Source organism: Chiloscyllium punctatum, chromosome 7 (genome assembly GCF_047496795.1).
Source record: "Chiloscyllium punctatum isolate Juve2018m chromosome 7, sChiPun1.3, whole genome shotgun sequence".
NCBI classification, from domain to species: Eukaryota; Metazoa; Chordata; class Chondrichthyes; order Orectolobiformes; family Hemiscylliidae; genus Chiloscyllium; species Chiloscyllium punctatum.
The window spans coordinates 27778051-27797908 of record NC_092745.1 but is presented as its reverse complement, the minus strand read 5'-3'; the positions used below and the strand labels follow the sequence as shown (position 1 = coordinate 27797908).

The window sequence follows — 19858 nt, the reverse complement described above, 5'->3', positions numbered from 1 at the left end:
CTCTTTGACCTGTCCTTGTTTGGCCTTGCGTGTTTCAGCCTGCTAATAGCCCAGTGCTGTTGCCGAGAGAGGTCTCCAGCCAGCCACCTCCACAGCACACTTCATGGCCCAGCCTGATGTCCAGTGAGCAGCTGAGCTTGGAGCTGCATCAGGTCGAGAGGGAGATTGGCAAGCGGAAGCATGAGCTGGAAACGGTGAGTGAGAACATTTCAACCCAATCACTGCTTATTCTAATCCTCAGACTAACAGAGTTCTGTTACCATAGAGCAACACATTCCTGCCAAAAGCAGGATTAATTCTCCTGTGAGATCAGCACGTAACTCCTCGACTGTCCCATTGAAGAAGCTGATCCAGGGATGGCAGCGCTCTTTACTGTACATCTTTTTCCTGGCCATTATTTGTCCTTTTGGGGGTTCAAATTCCCCTGGGTCCAGTAACGGATGTATATGAGCCCCAACTACTAGTACAAACTACACATTTAAAGTTACTGGATTTATAGCCAATTCCTTAAGCATGCCTGCTCTTGGTTTTCATCAGTGGATCGTTGTTGTAATTTGGCTCCCAAGGTCTTGTTTGAAGCTCAAAATGACCCTTGCACAACTCCCCCACCCCCTCCAATGTTGTTGTTAGCATGAGTGAGCGAATAGGCAGCAGTAAGCAGTTTTTTTTTTGTTTGCAAGATTTTAAAAATGCAGAAAGGAGCAGGTCACTGTCTTCAGAGGTTAGTCTTGTGTGCACTGGACGCGAACCCTCCCACAAAATACACTTTGTCCTGCAGAAATGCACCAAGCTTTTCAGACAACACCTTCCAAACGTATGGTCACCACTATCTACAAGGACAAGGGCAGCAAATGTTTGGGGATGCCATAACCACCACCACCACCTGCAAGTTCCCCTCCAAGCCGCACTCCATCCTGACTTAGAAATATAGCACCGTTCCTTCACTGGGAAATGCCCCTTCTAACAGCATTGTGGATATTCTTACACCATATGGACTGCAGCAGTTCAAGGAGGCAGTTGTGCACCACCTTCAAAAGCAACTAGGGATGGGCAATAAATGACAGTGATGTCTACGTTTCCTGAATGAAGTTTTAGAATTGGCCCTTTCCTTTCCTTCTGTGCTGATTTTAAAAGCCCGACAACCTCCTTTTGAGCAACACGCTCCCTAAGTTGGCCAACTCCGCCACCTTATCCCTACTGACCTGGATGCAACCGTCCTTTGGGACTGGTAGTTATCTTGGAAGCACTACTTACCGACCTCTGGCATTGCTGGGACTGCTGGAGGTGCTGGATAATCAGACTGAACAGCTCTCGGGGCTGGGGCCTTCTCCTAATGAAGAGCGAGAGTCCTATAAAGCAACACCCTGTATTCTGGCTGTGGGGCAGGCTTGATGTGAATCTAGGAGAAAGTGAGGACTGCAGATGCTGGAGATCAGAGCTGAAAATGTGTTGCTGGAAAAGCGCAGCAGGTCAGGCAGCATCCAAGGAGCAGGAGAATCGACTTGCGCCCACACCTCCCACCTTACTTCCCTCCAAGGCCCCATGGGATCCTTTCATATCCGTCACAAATTCACCTGCACCTCCACACACATCATTTACTGCATCTGCTGCACCCGATGTGGCCTCCTCTACATTGGGGAGACGGGCCGCCTACTTGCAGAACGTTTCAGAGAACATCTCTGGGACACCCAGACCAACCAACCCAACCACCCCGTGGCTCAAAACTTCACTCCCCCTCCCACTCCACCAAGGACATGTAGGTCCTTGGACTCCTCCATCGCCAGACCATAGCAACACGACGGCTGGAGGAAGAGCGCCTCATCTTCCGCCTAGGAACCCTCCAACCACAAGGGATGAACTCAGATTTCTCCAGTTTCCTCATTTCCCACCCCACCCCCCCCCCCACCCACCTTGTCTCAGTCCCAACCCTCGAACTGAGCACCACCTTCATAACCTGCAATCTTCTTCCCAACCTCTCCGCCTCCGCCCCCGCCCCCACTCCGGCCTATCACCCTCACCTTGACCTCCTTCCACCTATCGCATTTCCAACGCCCCTCCCCCAAGTCCCTCCTCCCTACCTTTTATCTTAGCCTGCTGGGCGCACTTTCCTCGTTCCTGAAGAAGGGCTCATGCCCGAAACGTCGATTCTCCTGCTCCTTGGATGCTTGATGTGAATCTGTCAGGTTGGTGCCGACTTTCCTCCTAAAGGGGCAAGCTCCTGGCTCCAAACCCCTCTCTTCTTCCCCCCCCACTTTCTCCCTTCCCCCCCCCCCCCAAAACCATTGCCCGAAGTCATGCTTCTGATATTCGGTCTCAGTCCGTCTCCCACTTGTTGACAGTTTATGACTGGTCTTAGTTGCTTTTTAGCTTTAGCTTGTGACTGTGTGTTTCCTGGCTGACAGATCATTTTCATGGGCTCACAGGGAATCACAGAATGGTTACGCCAGACAAGTAGGCTGCTCCATCTATCATGTCTTTGATGAGCCTTTTGAAGGAGCAATTCATCAAGTGCCAATTCCCCCCTGAAAGCCTCAATTGAATTGGCCTCTGCCACACTCACAGGCAGCACATTCATATTCTAACCACTCGCTGGATGAAAGAAAACGTCCTCTCTGTGGCTTTTTTTCCCCTGCTCTCTAAATCGGTGCCTTCTGGTTCTAATCCGCCCACTGGTGGGAACTGTTTCTTCCTGTCCACTCTGTCCTCATGATTTTGAACAACTTGATCACATTTTCTCTCAACGATCTCTTTGCCAAGGAGATCATTCTCCAATTTACCTACATAACTGAAGCTTATCATCCCGAGGAACACATTCTGCCCCCTTATAAATCACATCTACCTCTAGTGTTGCGCCCAGGACTGGACTGAACTGAGTTGAATTCCCCATTCCTTCTGGATCTAATGGTTATCTCCACCTCACCCTTTTTTCCAGAGGGTGCCCACAATTAGAGTCTACATTATCAAGGAAATACTTCCAGGAATACACTCTTTGATAGTCTGTCCTTCAAAGAATTCAGATTTCACTCATCGTTCACATCTTCAGGGATTCGAGAGGGCTTTGGTTGATTATTTGGATAGTAATGGGATGTCGGGATATGGAGTAAAGGAATACTTTCAGATATTTCTGGTGTTGTGATCTTTGGTGGAATCGAGACAACATCTTGGTGATGCTCCATGTTGTGTGTCTCACTCACATCAACGTTATCCCATCCCAACCTCATGATTTGTAACTGGAACTCCTTTCTAATGTCCCCTTTATAGATTCTGAATGGACTTGACAGGGTAGATGCTAAACGCATATACCCTGTTGTGGGGCAATCCGAAACTCAGGGCTATATCGAAAAAGTAGGGGATTTCTCATTTGAGCGAGACATTTCTTCTCACAGGGTCATTCATCTTCTACAGTGGTTAGTCTTTTGTTTGCCTTTTCTCAGTTTCTCTACTTCCATTCTCTCTCTACCTTGCCTAGACTGCTCTCTTCTCTCATCATGTTTCATTTCTGAGCATCTTTGATGTAATCACCAACCCCTATCCCAAACTTCCTATTCTGCCAATGAACCAGATTGGCACCTCTTTAGAAAGTCAATATCTTCCCACTTGGCATCCCTTGAGGAATCAACTGAGACACTCATTGTGGTCTCCCGGTAACACCACCTGAAGCTGCACTCTCACCAAACTCTTCCCTGCCACCCCTCCCCCATGTCCAATGGGTGCCCATGTTTTCCACCTTTCCACTTCCCATCCGTACCCAGTCCTGGATCAGTTGTTATTGTCCATCTGTCCACTAGGGCGGCGCGGTGGCACAGCAGTTAGCACTGCTGCCTCACAGTGCCAAAGACCCGGGTTCAATTCCCACCTCAGGCAACTCTGTGGAGTTTGCACATTCTCCCCATGTCTGCGTGAGTTTCCTCCGGGTGCTCCGGTTTCCTCCCACAGTCCAAAAATGTACAGGTTAGGTGAATTGGCCATTCTAAATTCCCCATAGTGTTAGGTGAAGGGGTAAATGTAGAGGAATGGGTCTGGGTGGGTTGCTCTTGGGAGGGTTGGTGTGGACCTGTTGGGCTGAAGGGCCTGTTTCTACACTAAATCTAAATCTAAGTAATCTAAATCTCTTGTGACCAAAGCCTGTGTCATTACAGGAACATCATACACTGGCATGGCTTTTACAGGTTCCTGGTTCAGGACTGAATTATGTTGCAGATTGTGAAAAATGGCACAGGAGCCTATCTACATAGTTTTATAACCATTTATTTACAGATGTGCACATAACGAGCACGCTCATGGACAATCGTTTCAATTTGGCAAAAGTGAGGACTGCAGATACTGGAAATCAGAGTTTAGATCAGAGTGGTGCTAGAAAAGCACAGCAGGTTAGGCAGCATCCAAGGAGCAGGAAAACTGGCGTTTTGGGCAAAAGCCCTTCAATTTGTCTATTTATAAGGGTGCAGGTGAATTCCCATTTAATGTGTTTTACCTGCATGTAACTGAAAAATTAAAATGCAATTCAAAACATTTTCCCCTTTTTAGTAATTCCTTCCTGGCTTGACTGCCCTTTGTCCAAACCACTGTGGTGGCAACCATCACCAAAATCGCAGTCTGTCCCAACCTCGTGCTGTTCCAGCACTTTCTCATCTCTTGGATTACACACCTTCCTCCACCCGTCTCACCTCCTGCAGAAATTCCTCATTCTCTACCAACCACTCACGTTACCACACCAGATTACCCACTGAAATTTCTTCATTGCTTTCATCCCTCATCCTTTCAGCCTCTGTACTGTGAACGCTCATCCTCAGTGATTGCAGCATTCATCTCAATTCTGAATTCACTGTCCTCTCATCCTCCCAAAGTGTCTCTTGCCCTATGATCTCTACAACTTGTGTCCTGAAACTGTAGTCCCATGCTGTAGACTTCCTGTTGAGGGGAAACATTCTTTCAGCATTCCTCCTGTCAAGCCTCCTCAGAATGTTAAATCAATCCTCTATCCATGTTAACACAGAACCCTGGACACCATGAGCTGTTGCTTTGTTATTCCGTTTATTTATTTATGTATTATCACTTGTATTTATTTACAAAATGCAGTGAAAAGGATTATATAGTGTTGCCACTCTCTGGTGTCCTCTTAAAACACAGATTAACCAAAACATTGAATATAAAGGTAGAAGAATAAACAACTAAAGAAACAGTGCAGTAACCTTTTCTGTGGCACCTATTGGAAATCCAAATACAGCACATCTTCTCATTCCACCTCATTGACCCTGCTTGTTACATCCTCCAAGAACTCTAAGTTTGGTAAACACGATTTGTCTTTCACCAATCCCTGTTGACTTTATTGTCTTCTGATTTTCCTCATGTCCTGCTCCTAGTAATGGCATTTTCCCAATGGCAGATGTTAGATTATCTGGCCGATTAGCTTCCCGTCTCCCTCCATTTTCCAACAGTGGTGTTGCATTCACATTTTTCCAATCTGCTAGAGCCATGACAGAATCTGTGGAATTTTGGACGATTACCATCAATGCATCCGCTATCACTCTGGCCCCTTCTTTCAAGTGTCTGAGGCACGCCAACAAGTCCAGAGGACCTGGAGAAAGGTCACTGTTTGCCTAATACTTGTCCTCCAGTGATAACGATTGTTTGACATTGCTCCTCTCTTCCCCTTGATATTATACTATTATTGAGATGTTCATGGGCTTTCCACTGTGAAGGCTAATAAATGCTTGCAAGTCTTTGCCATTTCCTTGTTTTGCCTGATGTAATTCCCTGTACCATCCTCCAGCTCTTACTGTCTATAATAATGTTGTGACAGCATTCCGAGCAATGTCATTTGACCAAAATGCATGACATTTGTGATGGATCGTAATTCTTTATATTTAATACGCAGGAAAGTCGTCCCTCGCTTGATATCCAGTATAAACTGGCATCTAACAATCAGACTGAGAATGGACAGTCTGAGCAGCAGCATAAGGCCCCTGAGGACCTGCAGCCTTCCCTCAGGTAACAACTCTGAGCCTAGTGTTTATCACCGTGGTTCAATCAGTTAGCAAGCTTTGACACCCTCTCTGAGTAAGGACCATGTCCCATTCTGATGAGTTTCTTGGCGAGTGTTTCCATGAGCCAAGAGGTTTTGCCATTGACAAAGTGTAGGCTTTTGGTAGAGACACATGAAGACACAACATCGAATGTCTGCAAGTGAGTGACACTGACTGTAGTAACCTCAGGTATGCAGGCCCGGTTCCAAGTTCTGTTTGGCCAAGCTAGCCACTGTCATACTTGTAAAGGCAGTATGCATTGAGCTAATCTTCCAATCCAGATCATGGCATCTGGTGAATCTAATCTAATAGCCTGCAGTCTCTCAGACTGACCATTTTGACAAAGTAGCACCGGAGGTGAACAGTTCTCTAGTTTTAAAATCCTGAGAGAGACTGGATTGAAGAGGGTTAGAATATTCTGACTGCACAAGGTCGGAAGGTTCAGTTGTGAACATGGCAGTGTAAGAACTGACTGTATTCCAAATTTGATGATCAACACCACTTTGGTTGTGGTGTTAAGGATAGGTTGTACTCTAACTCCTGTCAAGATGGGCACTGTTTTTGCCACAGTTGCGTTCCACAGTATTCCGGGGGCATTGGCGTTTGGGATGGCACTCCCTAAATTCCACAATTGGACTCCCTTATTCCACTGGATGTCCTGTTGCAGCTTTAAAGGGTCGACAGTCTCAATCACAGATGCTTTCAATTGTACTTTTACCATTGATCAACTTAATTCTCTCCCAATCAGAGAGCACGTGGTGCTCTAGAGGCACGTCAAGACACTGCTGAGTGTTTTGTGTTGCCTATTGTATTTCTGTGAGGCACTTTAGATAGCTCTAGTCTTGAGGCTTGCCTTGTCATGTTATTTCCAATGAATTTAGGTTGGGTGTTTGTGTCAATGAGTGTACGTTTAACACTGGCCTGTTGTAGTCCTCATTCAGCCAGAGAGTAATATCCAGCGGCAGCTCAGTGGTTTGCACAGCTGCTTTGCAGCAGCAGGGATCTGGGTTCAATTCCAACCTCTGACGACTGTGTGTGTGTAGAGCTTGCACTTTCCCCTCGTGGTTCTGCGTGGGTTTCCTCCGGGTGTTCGGTTTTCCTCCCCGAATCCAAAGATGTACAGGTCAGGTGGATTGACCATGCTGAATTGTCCCATGTTGTTTGGCGATGTGCAGGCTTAGGTAGGCTTGCCATGGTAAATGCAGGGTAACAGGGATAGGGTGGGGGTGGGTCTGGGTGGGATGCTTTTCGGAGAGTCGGTGCAGATTCGCTGGGCCAAACGGCTGGCTTCCACACTGTAGGGATTCCATGATTCTAGTAGTTAGAGGCTAAGAAACACCGGGTTGAAGAGAGTGAATTTTCTGTGTCCACAGGATCATTAAAAGCAAAGGTCAGTCATGTCTGTGCACCAAGCTGAAGCCCTTATCTGTTCTTCTCTTTGTGTAGTGAGGGATCAAAGGTCGGGGCCTCCAGCTTTATGACAGAAAGCTCTATCAACACTCTAACCAGCAAGAGCAACTCTCTCAACCTGCCCCCTGACACTGAGGGGGCAGGGGACCGCTGCGACAACAAGCAGAATGGGATTTAAACGAGTAACCAGCTCTGGGCAAGCCTGCCCAAACGTCTCATCGAAAGTAAAACAAACGCAGCACTGCAACCCAACAAACTTGACATGCCACTCATCTAGATGCAATGCGTCAAAGTAGCATCAAATTTATTTTTTTTTGTTGTTGTTGTTGTTATGTGTGAATTAACTTTGTTTTATTAGCATGCATGCCTTGGCTCGCAAGGCATGGGACATATCTTTATGATTACCTGGTTAATCTTAGTGAAGTAATCTCACCCTATTGTATACCCCTACTTCAGAACTGTGCCTGCAACAGCGCAAGTTGATGAAGTCACATTCCCATGGGATTCTGAGATGATGTGACGAAGGACAACGTCACAGATGGAACCTTTTTAGTTCCACCGCAGTGAGGAGAAAATCCTTCCACTAACATACTTACTGAAAGGTTGTTACTTCCCTGGAGGGAGAGCGCTCCGGCATCTCTCCCTTATTCAGGACCTTCGCCTGAAGGTTTTACAGCCACAAGGAGGAAAAGTCAGGAATCCTCTCAACCAGAAAAGTAACACTCTTAAATATTGTCATTTTGCTTTCCACAGGGTGGAAATTAACTAACCCAAGAGCAACCTTACTGGAAAAGGTTTTATTGCTTTTTGAACATATTCTCTGTTGAAGACATTGCATCCTTTTGCTTCACCTGGCTCTCGAGAGTCTCATGGAAGCTGATGCCTCACTCAGACTGGAGAGATGGTGATTTGGTCATGAGGTCCCCAGTGTGGAGGGGTTTGGCAACAGGGTCTTAATGTGGGACAGTGAGGGTGGAGAATCCATCTCCTGAACTGTGACTGCATGTTTTTGCATCTGTTGGAAGTGTGCCATGCAGAGGACAGACCGGCTATTTAAGATGCTCTCTTTAAGGTATGCCCTTACACCGCTATCTTCAAAGCATTGAACAGTCTGTCAAGCAATTTCCATGCAGGGGAGCAGGGAAATCAGGAGCATTGGTAGACCAAGTGTGGGAAGGAGCTGGGACACTGGGGCCCCTCAATGGGAGGGACTAAGACCCAGAGCCTTCGCTCTGGGAGGGCCTGGAGGAGCTAGAAATAGGATCGAGAGTCCGGCTGTCTCCTATCTGCACTCTTAAACACTAGTCAACAGCAGCAAAAGTCACAGGAATCCATGTATCACCAGTGGAAAATGATGAAATGAGATAGAACTTGAGAGAGAAGTCGTCATTCACATGGCATGTTTGGAGCACCAATGGTCAGTGTTGCTTCTCCTCGATATGCAATGAGCTTTGAACAAGTTTGGTATTTAATCATTAGTTTCTCTATGGCTCTGATGAGTTATATTGAGAATCCAGTCACCCCCAAGCCTCGAGTCTGTTGCATTTTCATCTGGTGTTGTGTGGACATGAACTTTGAAATGGCCATCAGGGTCCTGGCTCTCCATGTACCCTGCTCCCCAGCAGGGTCTCAGTTTTATGACCCCCCCTCCTCTGCAAAGTCCCCACTGTCTGTGACTCCCCTGATGGTGTGCACTTAACTGGCCAAGTCAGGCTATTGTGTGGGAGGGCTATTGGTGACTGACTTCTGCTTGGCATTTGAGCTTTGTGCAGTTATTGTGTGTTTTTTAATGCAGAAAAGTTCTTTTTGACACTGCTTTTAAAAGTGGACAAAGGCTGATTTTTGTTTGAGTACACTTCAGGAACCAAAGTGGTTTTATTTTAGACCTGACCCTATTGTTTGGCAGCTTGATTCAGCTGGTCTCAGTAACTGTGTAGAACTGGCTCAAGACTAAATGTGACAGCTAGGACCTAGCAAGCTGGGCAGTGTTCATCACAGCAGTGCCCAGTGAACCCACCACAACTTCCATTCCCAGTACTGCATTCAACAGGATGGGACCTGATGAATCCTGTCAACTGGAGGGGGCATCACACAGCAAGGGGTTTCCAGACTGTGTGTTGAGAATAGTGGATTTCATGTTTCTCAAGACCCCCCCTAGTTGGCTTGAGTTCAAACTTCTGAGTTCATGCCTGACCTTCACCCTTCCTCATCCCAAACACGTGCTACCTTCAGTTTGCTACTGGCCCTGTTCAGTACTTTGCCCGCAGGTTTAATGCCCCTTTGTATGGTGTGTAGCATTTGTGCCACCTCAGAGATTAAATCAACAAGTCTGTATTGTTGTCCTCATACATGCTGGGGACATAGGATGATTCCTAAATGTCTGGAAATGGACCTGTATCAGGGAGACCTTCCTGATTCCAAGCTAGTGGTGCAGTCCCATTTTTTTGCTTTTTAGGCATTTTCTCACTGAGGGTTGAGTCCTGTTCCACCCTTTCCCTGCTGCACCAGCTCTCATATCTCATAACCTTCAATTGCTGCTCCTTAGCTGCAATGCAGTGTTCAGGCTGCTGTTCTCTATCATTGAGAGCGTGATAAGTCACCCGGGGTAGGCAGCATCCAGGTTCACTTATTCCTGAAAGGTCTGCAGTGTCACTGTTTAAACAGGAAAGCTACCAGACGGGAGGGAACTTTGCAAATTCCCCTATTTCAAGGAATGGATGAAGAGCTAGACTGTACAAACTGGGCTGTTTGTTGATGGGAGGGAGAGAAGATGACACATCCATCAGAAACCTCTTTCTCCAAACATACTCGGGATATGGGCATCTCCCCGTTTATTTCCAAATTCTAGGAAGTGCAGTTTTTTGTTCCTTCTCACTGGGGGTTAGTATGAATGAAGGAAGGAAGCACAGTGTAAATACAACCTCGCAAGGTGAAAGTGCACATCTTTTGTTGATCCCAGAAATGAGAGGGGCAAGGTCAGTTCACTTTGGGGACTGCTGCCCAGAGAGTTCTCGCATTTTCTCTGGGATGTTTTAAACTGAAAGGTTTCCTGAGCAAAACGCTCCCCGTTAAACTACTGTTGATCAATGCTTTGTTAATAGTATCAGTCACAAATCAAATGTTTTTAGATTGCTTTTGCAGCAGGGTGTGTAACTCTTTCCTTCAGAATACCAAGTACGTTGATCTCCACTGTGTTGCTACAACAACCGTGGGAATGTGTTAGCATCTGGGCTGGTAGAATACATAGGGCATATATACCTATCCCTCCTTCACTCACTGTGTTGGGTACATTGTTTGAAGGGTATCTCTTGCAGTGTCGAATACCAGGGTGTGAGGGTATTCCTCGCGGTGTTGGATGCAGTGACTTTCTTTTGAATGTTTAATCTGTGTCCTATCAGCTGTTTCACTCCCTTGATCTTGTCAATAACTTCTGTGAAGTTGTTTTACCCAATAGGAAGGAGTTGATGATTATTTGGGTTTGGAGAGGGGAGGGTACTGCTGATTGCCAATATTAAAACAGGCGTAATATCCACAAATTCAGTCTTTGGCTACTCGGATTTCCCTGGGGGCACATTCAGCTGGAGGTTGGGCACCAGAATGGGCCACAGGATACCAACTCTTAGCACTCGGTTCCAAGTCCACAGTGGCCCTGAACTGTCGTTCACGACTGACTGACTGACAGAACCTGCATAATTTCACCCAGCTCGTTTCACTGGGTGATCTCCCACACCATGTGTGTCACCCTCTCACTATAGACTTGGCTCTGCTGAATTCTGGCAGGTTGAGGCTGGAGACACCAAAGGAGAGGAGTTATCACTGTCACAGGTCCAGACTAGACTGGATGAGGCTTCCCAGTACATTCTGCTGACTTTGAAATGTTGGATATGTTCACAGATGCAATTCCACCCTATCCCTCCCGAATCTCTTCCCCACCCCACCCCCATCCATTCCATTCCTTCTGACCCTTGTCTCTCCAGTGTCCTTGTGGCTTCAAGAAGCTCCAGCTCTCTGGAACCAAACCTGCAGACGGAGGCCTGGTTTGTTTGTCGTCTGTCTGGATCTCGGGCAGAATATTCCAGGTTCTGTCAGTTTTGATTCGTCTATGACTACCTTTTTTCTTTTTAGAGATGCGGTGCACCCAGTCTGAACAGAGAGCTAGATTGAGCGAATGTCTTTAATTGTAGCTTGTCCGGCTGCTACTGATGATCAGTGAGGGCCTCAGAGTGTACATGCACCACTGGTTGCACCTGGCCATCGTGGGGATGGGAATTGTTACCACAAATGGCCAAATGTTGACCGAGTGTGATTTTCACACTGTGTGGGGTGCTGTACAGTTTAGATTGACAATGGCACTTTTGGTTTAGTTTGTAAACCGCTGCCAGTCGCAGTTTCTAACTGCTCTCATCCCGTCTCAAGGCTTGGAATGTTTCTTTTTGAGATGCCAGTGCAGAAAAGTCAGCAGTGAGTGTGTTTGTGAAATTGCATCAGTTAATCTCAGACCAGCTGTTTTCTGTACTTTTAATTCAGCTGTTTGCTCTCAGCAGAGGTATGAATTTTATCCTACAATTAGGCTGCGCTAGTGCCAGGGACTGGCTGTCATCCCTCACCAGGTTTTTATTGTCTCGCTGCTAGACTGCACATTTCTAACACAATGCTCCCACACACACCCTAAACTGTTGCCTCACACTCCCAAGCCAGCAGACTTGAGATAACCCCAAGATTCTCCTAGTCTACTCATTTTTGCCGGCACTAGTATCTCCCTCGATGTCTGTTCATCTCATGTTCTCCTAAACTCTATCTCCATCTTGTTCTCACTTTGGCTTAGTTTCTCTTTGTCTTTTTTTAAATTTCTGTCTGTACCTCCCTTCTCCGCTCCAACCCCCCCGTCTCTCTCTGCCTGTCTCTCTCTCCCTCTCTGCCTGTCTCTCTCTCTCCCTCTCTGCCTGTCTCTCTCTCTCTCCCTCTCTGCCTGTCTCTCTCTCTCTCCCCCTCTGCCTGTCTCTCTCTCTCTCCCTCTCTGCCTGTCTCTCTCTCTCTCCCTCTCTGCCTGTCTCTCTCTCTCCCCCTCTCTGCCTGTCTCTCTCTCTCTCCCCCTCTCTGCCTGTCTCTCTCTCTCCCCCTCTCTGCCTGTCTCTCTCTCTCTCCCTCTCTGCCTGTCTCTCTCTCTCTCCCTCTCTGCCTGTCTCTCTCTCTCTCTCTCCCTCTCTGCCTGTCTCTCTCTCTCCCTCTCTGCCTGTCTCTCTCTCTCCCCCTCTCTGCCTGTCTCTCTCTCTCCCCCTCTCTGCCTGTCTCTCTCTCTCCCCCTCTCTGCCTGTCTCTCTCTCTCCCCCTCTCTGCCTGTCTCTCTCTCTCTCCCTCTCTGCCTGTCTCTCTCTCTCTCTCTCTCTCTCTCCCTCTCTGCCTGTCTCTCCCTCTCTGCCTGTCTCTCCCTCTCTGCCTGTCTCTCCCTCTCTGCCTGTCTCTCCCTCTCTGCCTGTCTCTCCCTCTCTGCCTGTCTCTCCCTCTCTGCCTGTCTCTCCCTCTCTGCCTGTCTCTCCCTCTCTGCCTGTCTCTCCCTCTCTGCCTGTCTCTCCCTCTCTGCCTGTCTCTCCCTCTCTGCCTGTCTCTCCCTCTCTGCCTGTCTCTCCCTCTCTGCCTGTCTCTCCCTCTCTGCCTGTCTCTCCCTCTCTGCCTGTCTCTCCCTCTCTGCCTGTCTCTCCCTCTCTGCCTGTCTCTCCCTCTCTGCCTGTCTCTCCCTCTCTGCCTGTCTCTCCCTCTCTGCCTGTCTCTCCCTCTCTGCCTCTCTCTCCCTCTCTGCCTCTCTCTCCCTCTCTGCCTCTCTCTCCCTCTCTGCCTCTCTCTCCCTCTCTGCCTCTCTCTCCCTCTCTGCCTCTCTCTCCCTCTCTGCCTCTCTCTCCCTCTCTGCCTCTCTCTCCCTCTCTGCCTCTCTCTCCCTCTCTGCCTCTCTCTCCCTCTCTGCCTCTCTCTCCCTCTCTGCCTCTCTCTCCCTCTCTGCCTCTCTCTCCCTCTCTGCCTCTCTCTCCCTCTCTGCCTCTCTCTCCCTCTCTGCCTCTCTCTCCCTCTCTGCCTCTCTCTCCCTCTCTGCCTCTCTCTCCCTCTCTGCCTCTCTCTCCCTCTCTGCCTCTCTCTCCCTCTCTGCCTCTCTCTCCCTCTCTGCCTCTCTCTCCCTCTCTGCCTCTCTCTCCCTCTCTGCCTCTCTCTCCCTCTCTGCCTCTCTCTCCCTCTCTGCCTCTCTCTCCCTCTCTGCCTCTCTCTCCCTCTCTGCCTCTCTCTCCCTCTCTGCCTCTCTCTCCCTCTCTGCCTCTCTCTCCCTCTCTGCCTCTCTCTCCCTCTCTGCCTCTCTCTCCCTCTCTGCCTCTCTCTCCCTCTCTGCCTCTCTCTCCCTCTCTGCCTCTCTCTCCCTCTCTGCCTCTCTCTCCCTCTCTGCCTCTCTCTCCCTCTCTGCCTCTCTCTCCCTCTCTGCCTCTCCCTCCCTCTCTGCCTCTCCCTCCCTCTCTGCCTCTCCCTCCCTCTCTGCCTCTCCCTCCCTCTCTGCCTCTCCCTCCCTCTCTGCCTCTCCCTCCCTCTCTGCCTCTCCCTCCCTCTCTGCCTCTCCCTCCCTCTCTGCCTCTCCCTCCCTCTCTGCCTCTCCCTCCCTCTCTGCCTCTCCCTCCCTCTCTGCCTCTCCCTCCCTCTCTGCCTCTCCCTCCCTCTCTGCCTCTGCCTCCCTCCCTCTCTGCCTCTGCCTCCCTCCCTCTCTGCCTCTGCCTCCCTCCCTCTCTGCCTCTGCCTCCCTCCCTCTCTGCCTCTGCCTCCCTCCCTCTCTGCCTCTGCCTCCCTCCCTCTCTGCCTCTGCCTCCCTCCCTCTGCCTCTCCCTCCCTCCCTCTGCCTCTCCCTCCCTCCCTCTGCCTCTCCCTCCCTCCCTCTGCCTCTCCCTCCCTCTCTCTGCCTCTCCCTCCCTCTCTCTGCCTCTCCCTCCCTCTCTCTGCCTCTCCCTCCCTCTCTCTGCCTCTCCCTCCCTCTCTCTGCCTCTCCCTCCCTCTCTCTGCCTCTCCCTCCCTCTCTCTGCCTCTCCCTCCCTCTCTCTGCCTCTCCCTCCCTCTCTCTGCCTCTCCCTCCCTCTCTCTGCCTCTCCCTCCCTCTCTCTGCCTCTCCCTCCCTCTCTCTGCCTCTCCCTCCCTCTCTCTGCCTCTCCCTCCCTCTCTCTGCCTCTCCCTCCCTCTCTCTGCCTCTCCCTCCCTCTCTCTGCCTCTCCCTCCCTCTCTCTGCCTCTCCCTCCCTCTCTCTGCCTCTCCCTCCCTCTCTCTGCCTCTCCCTCCCTCTCTCTGCCTCTCCCTCCCTCTCTCTGCCTCTCCCTCCCTCTCTCTGCCTCTCCCTCCCTCTCTCTGCCTCTCCCTCCCTCTCTCTGCCTCTCCCTCCCTCTCTCTGCCTCTCCCTCCCTCTCTCTGCCTCTCCCTCCCTCTCTCTGCCTCTCCCTCCCTCTCTCTGCCTCTCCCTCCCTCTCTCTGCCTCTCCCTCCCTCTCTCTGCCTCTCCCTCCCTCTCTCTGCCTCTCCCTCCCTCTCTCTGCCTCTCCCTCCCTCTCTCTGCCTCTTCCTCCCTCTCTCTGCCTCTCCCTCCCTCTCTCTGCCTCTCCCTCCCTCTCTCTGCCTCTCTCTGCCTCTCCCTGCCTCTCCCTGCCTCTCCCTGCCTCTCCCTGCCTCTCCCTGCCTCTCCCTGCCTCTCCCTGCCTCTCCCTGCCTCTCCCTCCCTCTCCCTCCCTCTCCCTCCCTCTCCCTGCCTCTCCCTGCCTCTCCCTGCCTCTCCCTGCCTCTCCCTGCCTCTCCCTGCCTCTCCCTGCCTCTCCCTGCCTCTCCCTGCCTCTCCCTGCCTCTCCCTGCCTCTCCCTGCCTCTCCCTGCCTCTCCCTGCCTCTCCCTCCCTCTCCCTCCCTCTCCCTCCCTCTCCCTCCCTCTCCCTCCCTCTCCCTCCCTCTCCCTCCCTCTCCCTCCCTCTCCCTCCCTCTCCCTCCCTCTCCCTCCCTCTCCCTCCCTCTCCCTCCCTCTCCCTCCCTCTCGCTGCCTCTCGCTGCCTCTCCCTCCCTCTCGCTGCCTCTCTCTCTCTCGCTGCCTCTCCCTCCCTCTCTCTCTCTCTCGCTGCCTCCCTCCCTCTCTCTCTCTCTCGCTGCCTCCCTCCCTCTCTCTCTCTCTCTCTCGCTCTCTCTCTCGCTCTCTCGCTGCCTCCCTCCCTCCCTCTCTCTCTCTTGCTGCCTCCCTCCCTCTCTCTCTCTCGCTGCCTCCCCCCCTCTCTCTCTCTCGCTGCCTCCCTCCCTCTCTCTCTCTCTCTCTCGCTGCCTCCCTCCCTCCCTCTCTCTCTCTCTCTCTCGCTGCCTCTCTCTCTCTCTCGCTGCCTCCCTCTCTGTCTGTCTCTCTCTCTCTCTCTCTCTCTCTCTCTCTCTCTCGCTGCCTCCCTCCCTCCCTCTCTCTCTCTCTCGCTGCCTCCCTCCCTCCCTCTCTCCCTCTCTCTCTCTCTCTCTCTCTCTCGCTGCCTCCCTCTCTGTCTCTCTCTCTCTCTCTCTCTCTCTCGCTGCCTCTCTCTCTCTCTCGCTGCCTCCCTCCCTCTCTCTCTCTCTCTCTCTCTCTCTCTCTCTCGCTGCCTCCCTCTCTGTCTCTCTCTCTCTCTCTCTCTCTCTCTCGCTGCCTCCCTCTCTCTCTCTCTCGCTCTGCCTCCCTCTCTGTCTGTCTCTCTCTCTCTCTCTCTCTCTCCTTCACCCCACATCTGTTTTCCCAACATCTACCTTTCTTTGTATCCAATGCTCTTTTCCCGTTTCCCTCAATGCATGCCTCTTTCACATGCTGAGATGCCATTCCCAGTCCTGTAGCAGGAGCTTGGAGTTCTGCATAATTTGGACAGTGCGCTGAGGAATGAACGTGCTGCAAAGAAGTTGGGATTTGTTTTGATGTGTGGGGAAACTGCCACCACCCACATGTAGGGAGCTGCCAACCTCAAGACAGTTGAGGGCTCCACCATGTGCTAGCCCTTTTTTATCATTCATTTTGGCGTGAAACCTCCCGATGGACGAGGGATGTGTTGGGCCACCCGGCCCTTTCAAGTGAATTACACTTCCAACCAGATACTAGCCCAGTTAACTATGGGCATTTTATGTATGATCTCTATTGTGGGCACTGTGTGCTCAAGGGGTTTGAGATCCAGAGGAAGATTCTGAGCATTAATGTTGGAAATGTACCATTTCTTATATCCTGCTGGAAGTGCAGGATGTGGAAGCTGGCAGCTGAGGAACCTTTTTGGATGGCTGCGTCCCTTCACTGCCTGTCACTCAACTCCTCCCCTCAATCTCAGGCCTCCCATTCTGTCTCAGCCCCATGATCAGTCTCATTTTATACACTGGCTCTTAGGAATTACTCTGTGTGAAGTACTTTTAGATCGACGGTGGCACATGGCCAGTTTCCGCTGCCCAGTCATGTTTGGTCTTTGCCAAGGGATCTGAGGAAGAGAGTGTACCGATGGTTGTTAGGAGGGTGTAATCTAACCACCATTGCTGCAGCCAATTCTCGCAGTGAGAATGTTGCCTTTCTCACACATCAGCTTGTTTAGTTTTCTTAAATTAAGGTTAAAAAAAAAATTTCCTGAAAATTTTGTTTGATATACTCCAGTATGGAATGTTTTAGAATATCTTTCTCCAATGTGGAATGTAGCTTTTTTTCCTTTGTAAAGAATTCACTGTGTGAACATTGTTTTTTGCCTTTGTATAGTACAATAATATTCAGCTTCAGGATTGGGGAGATTTAAAAAAAAAGGGGGAAAATAAACTGTACATGAGATTGTTCTGCTTGTCAGAAGATGAATGCAGTTCGTGCAACGTGAGAAGTTCAAAAGGACTTCAAAAAATTGTTTAAAAGAAAAAAAAAGTTAAATTACATCTGGTGTCCTTGGTGCTGTTTATTTACATTTGTTAACTGATTATCCAACTGCCCTATCTTCCTGTAGCTATCCTGCAATGTCAAGTCTTTGCCCTCTGTGGCCTCCTCCAGCGCAACACACTCTGAGCATGGGTTCCCAACTCAGCCCTGATGATGATTCACTTAGTAAGGTCCTCCACAAAGTTTTCACCAGGGTATTGTCCCCTGACCTGTGGTCCATCATAGATCACATGATCCACTCTGACTACTTGTACGTGGTCCCAGGCCAGAGGATCCATGACAACGGGTGGCACGATGGCTCAGTGGTTAGCACTGCTGTCTCACAGCGCCTGGGACCCAGGTTCAATTCCAGCCTCGGGCAACTGTCTGTGTGGAGTTTGCACATTCTCCCTGTGTCTGCGTGGGTTTCCTCCCACAGTCCAAAGATGTACGAGCTAGGTGAATTGGGCAGGCTAAATTACCCTTGGTGATAGGTGCACAAGTCAGGGTGGGTTGCTCTTCGGAGGGTCTGTGTGGACTTGTTAGCCTGAAGGGCCTGTTTCCACACTGTAGGGAATCTTAAAAAAAATCTATCTGGTCTAGGACATGATTTTTTTTTCCCCCCCAGTTGATCGGTCCCCCCAGCTGTACAGCATGGAAACAGACCCTTTGGTCCAACCTGTCGAGAAGATATCCCAATCCAATCTCCTCCCACCTGCCAGCGCCCGGACCGTATGCCTCCAAACCCTTCCTATTCATATACCCATCCAAATGCCCTTTAAATGTTGCAATTGTACCAGCCTCCACCACTTCCTCTGGCAGCTCATTCCATACATGTACCACCCTCTGAGTGAAAAAGTTGCCCCTTAGGTCTCTTTTATATCTTTCCCCTCTCACGGGTGGCACAGTGGTTAGCACTGCTGCCTCACAGCACCAGAGACCCGGGTTCAATTCCTGCCTCAGGCAACTGTTTGTGTGGAGTGTCAGCATGGGTTTCCTCTGGGTACTCTGGTTTCCTCCCACAGTCCAAAAATGTGCAGGTTAGGTGAATTGGCCATTCTAAATTGCCCGTCGTGTTAGGTGAAGGGTAAATGTAGGGGAATGGGTCTGGGTGGGTTGCTCTTCGGAGGGTCGGTGTAGACCTATTGCGTCAAAAGGCCGGTTTCCACACTGTAAGTAAACCTATGCACTGTAGTTCTGGACTCCCCAGCCCCAGGGAAAAGACTTTGTCTATTTACCCTATCCATGCCCCTCATAACTCGATAAGGTCACCCCTCAGCCTCCGACGCTCCAGGGAAAACAGCCCCAGCCTGTTCAGCCTCTCCCTATAGCTCAAATCCTCCAACCCTGGCAACATCCTTGTAAATCTTTTCTGAACCCTGTCAAGTTTCACAATATCTTTCTGACAGGAAGGAGACCAGAATTACACGCAATATTTCCAACAGTGGCCTAACCAATGTCCTATACAGCTGCAACATGACCTCCCAACTCCTGTACTCTGACCAATAAATGAAAGCATACCAAACGCCGCCTTCACTATCCTATCTACCTGCGACTCCACTTTCAAGGAGATACAAACCTGCACTCCAAGGTGTGTCTGTTCAGCAACACTCCCTAGGATCTTACCATTAAGTGTATAAGTCCTGCTAAGATTTGCTTTCCCAAAATGCAGCACATCGCATTTATCTGAATTAAACTCCATCTGACACTTCTCAGCCCATTGGCCCATCTGGTCAAGATCCCGTTGTAATCTGAGGTATCCGTCTTCGTTGTCCACTACACCTCCAATTTTGGTGTCATCTGAAAACTTACTAACTGTACCTCTTATGTTCGCATCCAAATCATTTATGTAAATGACAAAAAGTAGAGGACCCAGCACCGATCCTTGTGGCACTCCACTGGTCACAGGCCTCCAATCTGAAAAACAACCCTCCACCACCACCCTCTATCTTCTATCTTTGAGCCAGTTCTGTATCCAAATAGCTAGTTCTCCCTGTATTCCGTGAGATCTAACCTTGCTAATCTGTCTCCCATGGGGAACCTTGTTGAACGCCTTGCTGAAGTCCATATAGATCACATCTACTGCTCTGCCCTCATCAATCCACTTTGTTACTTTTTCAAAAAACTCAATCAAGTTTGAGAGACATGATTTCCCACACACAAAGCCATGCTGACTATCCCTAATCGGTCCTTGACTTTCCAAATACATGTACATCTTTTCCCTCCAGATTCCCTCCAACAATTTGCTCACCACCGATGGGCAGTTCCCTGTCTTGTCCTTACCACCTTCCTTAAACATAGGCACCACATTAGCTAGCCTCCAATCTTTCAGCACCTCACCTGTGACTATCGATGATACAAATATCTCCGCAAGAGGCCCAGTAAACACTTCTCTAGCTTCCCACAGAGTTCTCAAGTACACCTGATCAGGTTCTGGGGATTTATCCACCTTTGTGTTTCAAGACATCCAGCACTTCCTCCTCTCTAATATGGACATTTTGCAAGATGTCACCATCTATTTCCCTACAGTCTATATCTTCCATAT

At 49.8% G+C, this 19858-nt stretch overlaps 1 protein-coding gene across 6 annotated transcripts in view; it reads left to right on the top strand.

The window, feature by feature from the left end:
• The window catches only part of LOC140479551 (roquin-1-like), a 120044-nt gene extending 107737 nt beyond the window's left edge, over positions 1–12307 (top strand). For 3 of the 6 annotated variants that reach the window (XM_072573363.1, XM_072573364.1, XM_072573362.1), the window contains exons 18-20: positions 39–194; positions 5879–5991; positions 7473–12307. In XM_072573363.1, the coding sequence (XP_072429464.1) occupies positions 39–194; positions 5879–5991; positions 7473–7614 (411 nt within the window). In that variant the 3' untranslated portion in view covers positions 7615–12307. The remainder of the gene's footprint in view (positions 1–38; positions 195–5878; positions 5992–7472) is intronic. The other 3 variants (XM_072573368.1, XM_072573366.1, XM_072573365.1) reach the window with 1 other exon arrangement.
• Positions 12308–19858: the final 7551 nt, after the last annotated feature.